This window comes from Camponotus floridanus, unplaced genomic scaffold, assembly GCF_003227725.1.
Source record: "Camponotus floridanus strain SB8 unplaced genomic scaffold, Cflo_v7.5 scaffold130, whole genome shotgun sequence".
NCBI lineage: Eukaryota > Metazoa > Arthropoda > Insecta > Hymenoptera > Formicidae > Camponotus > Camponotus floridanus.
In genome coordinates this window covers 393,245-395,755 of record NW_020229249.1, presented here as the reverse complement: position 1 = coordinate 395,755, position 2,511 = coordinate 393,245, and the positions used below count along the sequence as shown (strand labels likewise).

The 2,511-nt window shown below is 32.0% G+C and overlaps 1 protein-coding gene across 1 annotated transcript; it reads left to right on the top strand.

The window, feature by feature from the left end:
- Positions 1-1,293: 1,293 nt before the first annotated feature.
- Positions 1,294-1,959, top strand: LOC112637102. Its single transcript, XM_025406067.1, has one exon. The coding sequence runs from the start codon at positions 1,294-1,296 to the stop codon at positions 1,957-1,959; it is 666 nt and encodes a 221-aa protein (XP_025261852.1).
- Positions 1,960-2,511: the final 552 nt, after the last annotated feature.

The following is a 2,511-nucleotide window of genomic DNA, read 5'->3' as shown; positions in this document are numbered from 1 at the left end:
CATTAATATGCAAATATATTATATAAATACCTTGCAAAGTACTAATTTCTATATTTATAGAAGATTTATCAATTTTGTCTCCTATATTCGTAGAAGACTCATCATTTTCGTCTTCTATAATTATAGGAAAATCATCAAGATTTAACGTTTCTATATTATCAGTAGATATGGCATCAAATGCAGCTCTACGCTTATCTGAAATGTGTAGGAAAAAAATTTGTTTATGGTAGACAAAGTTGAAAAAATAGAATTATATTTTTAATATCTTCTGTGCTAATTTAAAAGATTACTTTCATACATACTCTTAATTTCTGTCTCAGTCATATTGGATGAAAAGGCAGCTGGAGCAGTCTTCATGAGGTCAGGCGCAATATTAAGAATATCAGGGTCGATAGTTGCTTCTGTCTCTTCTGGTCCTCCACCAGTTGCCATATGGAATTGTCTCTCTTTTGTCAATGCTTCTCTTTGGCTTTGTTTTAGATTTGTCCATAATTTTTTCAATTGTTGGACTGTTCTCTATTAAAATATTTTACATTATTATGATATATGTCGATGCACTATTATCGTAGTTCTTACCTCTTCACAAATTAAAGTTGACTGATTGTATTTATTAGAAATTTCACTCCAGGCACATTCTTTGTCTTTCAATGTTGCACCGTCACTTTTCTTTATTTCTACTATATGTTTATATTCTTCTAGGATTTGCAGAAACACTTTTCTTCATGTTTGTATAGTGTTTACTTTTACTTTTAGGTGCTTTTTCTTTACATGACATTCTGTAAACAAAATAATAATTTAATTACAAAAAACTTAAAATATATAATTTTTATGTAAATAGACCTTTTACTTACATTGCTAAAATAAGAATGTTCTTCTCTGTTTAAAAAAGTTATGCACACAATTTTCTCTTTTGATTAAAATTATATATGATTAAAGTATGTCGATATATATTATTATCTTCGATTCAATTTGCATATGATTAGAGGTTATGAATATCTTTTAATCATATAAACTAGATAGCATAACACTTCCTAAAATTGAATTCCAAATGCAATGTTTTAATTGGTGAATCCAACGGAAATATTACAGAAACACCCGATTTATAAATAAGCATTGCCTTAAGTACATCTTTATAAACGCGATCGTATATCACATAAGAAATACTTAAATAAAAATTTCTCAATTAAGATTATCTTATATCGCGACTATGAATTATATCGTTCTTAAGATGATTTTCATTGAATAAGTCAATCTTCACCAAGACGGTCTTGGGTATTACCTTGAGCTTCGACTATGAATACCGGCCTAAGAAAAAGAAGCAAGGGAACAGTGATTGTGGGTTGTGAAGCTGGAAAGGAGGTGAAAAAACTAAAAGAGACAGTTCAAGCTAAGCTGGGAGAAAATTACAAAGTGATGGAGTCGCCTCAATCGAAACCAAAGATAAAAATTATTAACATAGGTTTAGAAGAGATGAACTTAGATGATAGTGAACTTATAAGTACGATAAAGATACAGAATAAAATAGATACAATAAATATGCGAATTGTGAAGAGAATAGTCAAAGAAAAGAGAAATAGCCAATCTGAAAGAAAAGGAAATGAAGAAGGATCAATAATAATGGAAGCAGATGAAGAGACGCACGGGCTGATATTGAAGAAAACAAAATTAAATGTAGAATGGAAGAAATGTCCTGTATTTGATCACATCAACGTTAAAAGATGCTTTAAATACTGGGGATATTATCATATCGCAAAAAACTGTACGCGAGAGGAAACATGCCATAAATGCGCAGGAAGTCATAACTCGCGTGATTGTACAGCGACAAAGAAGAAATGTGTGAATTGTGTGTTCAAAAATCGAACATACAATCTGAAGATAAATGACGACCATGACGCCCTTAGTCCGGAGTGTCCGACTTTTAAGAGGGCGCTACAGGAGGAGAAGAGGAGAGCAGGCTAGGAGGACGCTAAATAGCAATCACAGGAAGAAGCGGAGCTAATATATATATATACTATATACAAATGCGCAAAGCTTAATGGCACACAAAGATGAGATACAACATCAGATTATGAAAATAAATCCTATGTTCTTAGCATTATCGGAAACCAGATTGATTGATGATATCGAAGACAGTGAAGTGAACGTCCCGAGTTATAGTACAGTTAGATGTAATGCTGAGAATAGAAATACGAGAGGAGTTGTTCTATATGTAAGGAGCGAAATTAAATACGAGAAAGTATTAGCAAAAAAATTAGAATCGAATTGTTGGTGTGCTGCGATAGAAGTGAAAGATAAAGTATGTAAAGGAGTGATAATGATAATATATCACTCACCGAGTGCATCGCACGAGGATTTCATGAGATTCTTTGAGGAAATAGTGGAAGAGTTGGTAGTAAAGGGAGAATGCATAGTTATAGGAGATTTTAATATAGATCTTATGATGGATTCATTTTATGCGAAGAAATTGCAAGCAACAATGTTAAGCTTGGGTATGAAACAGTATGTTAACGA

Bases quoted from the DNA above. Each gene is read 5' to 3' on its own strand.
- LOC112637102 (XM_025406067.1), top strand. From the start codon at position 1,294: ATGAATACCGGCCTAAGAAAAAGAAGCAAGGGAACAGTGATTGTGGGT.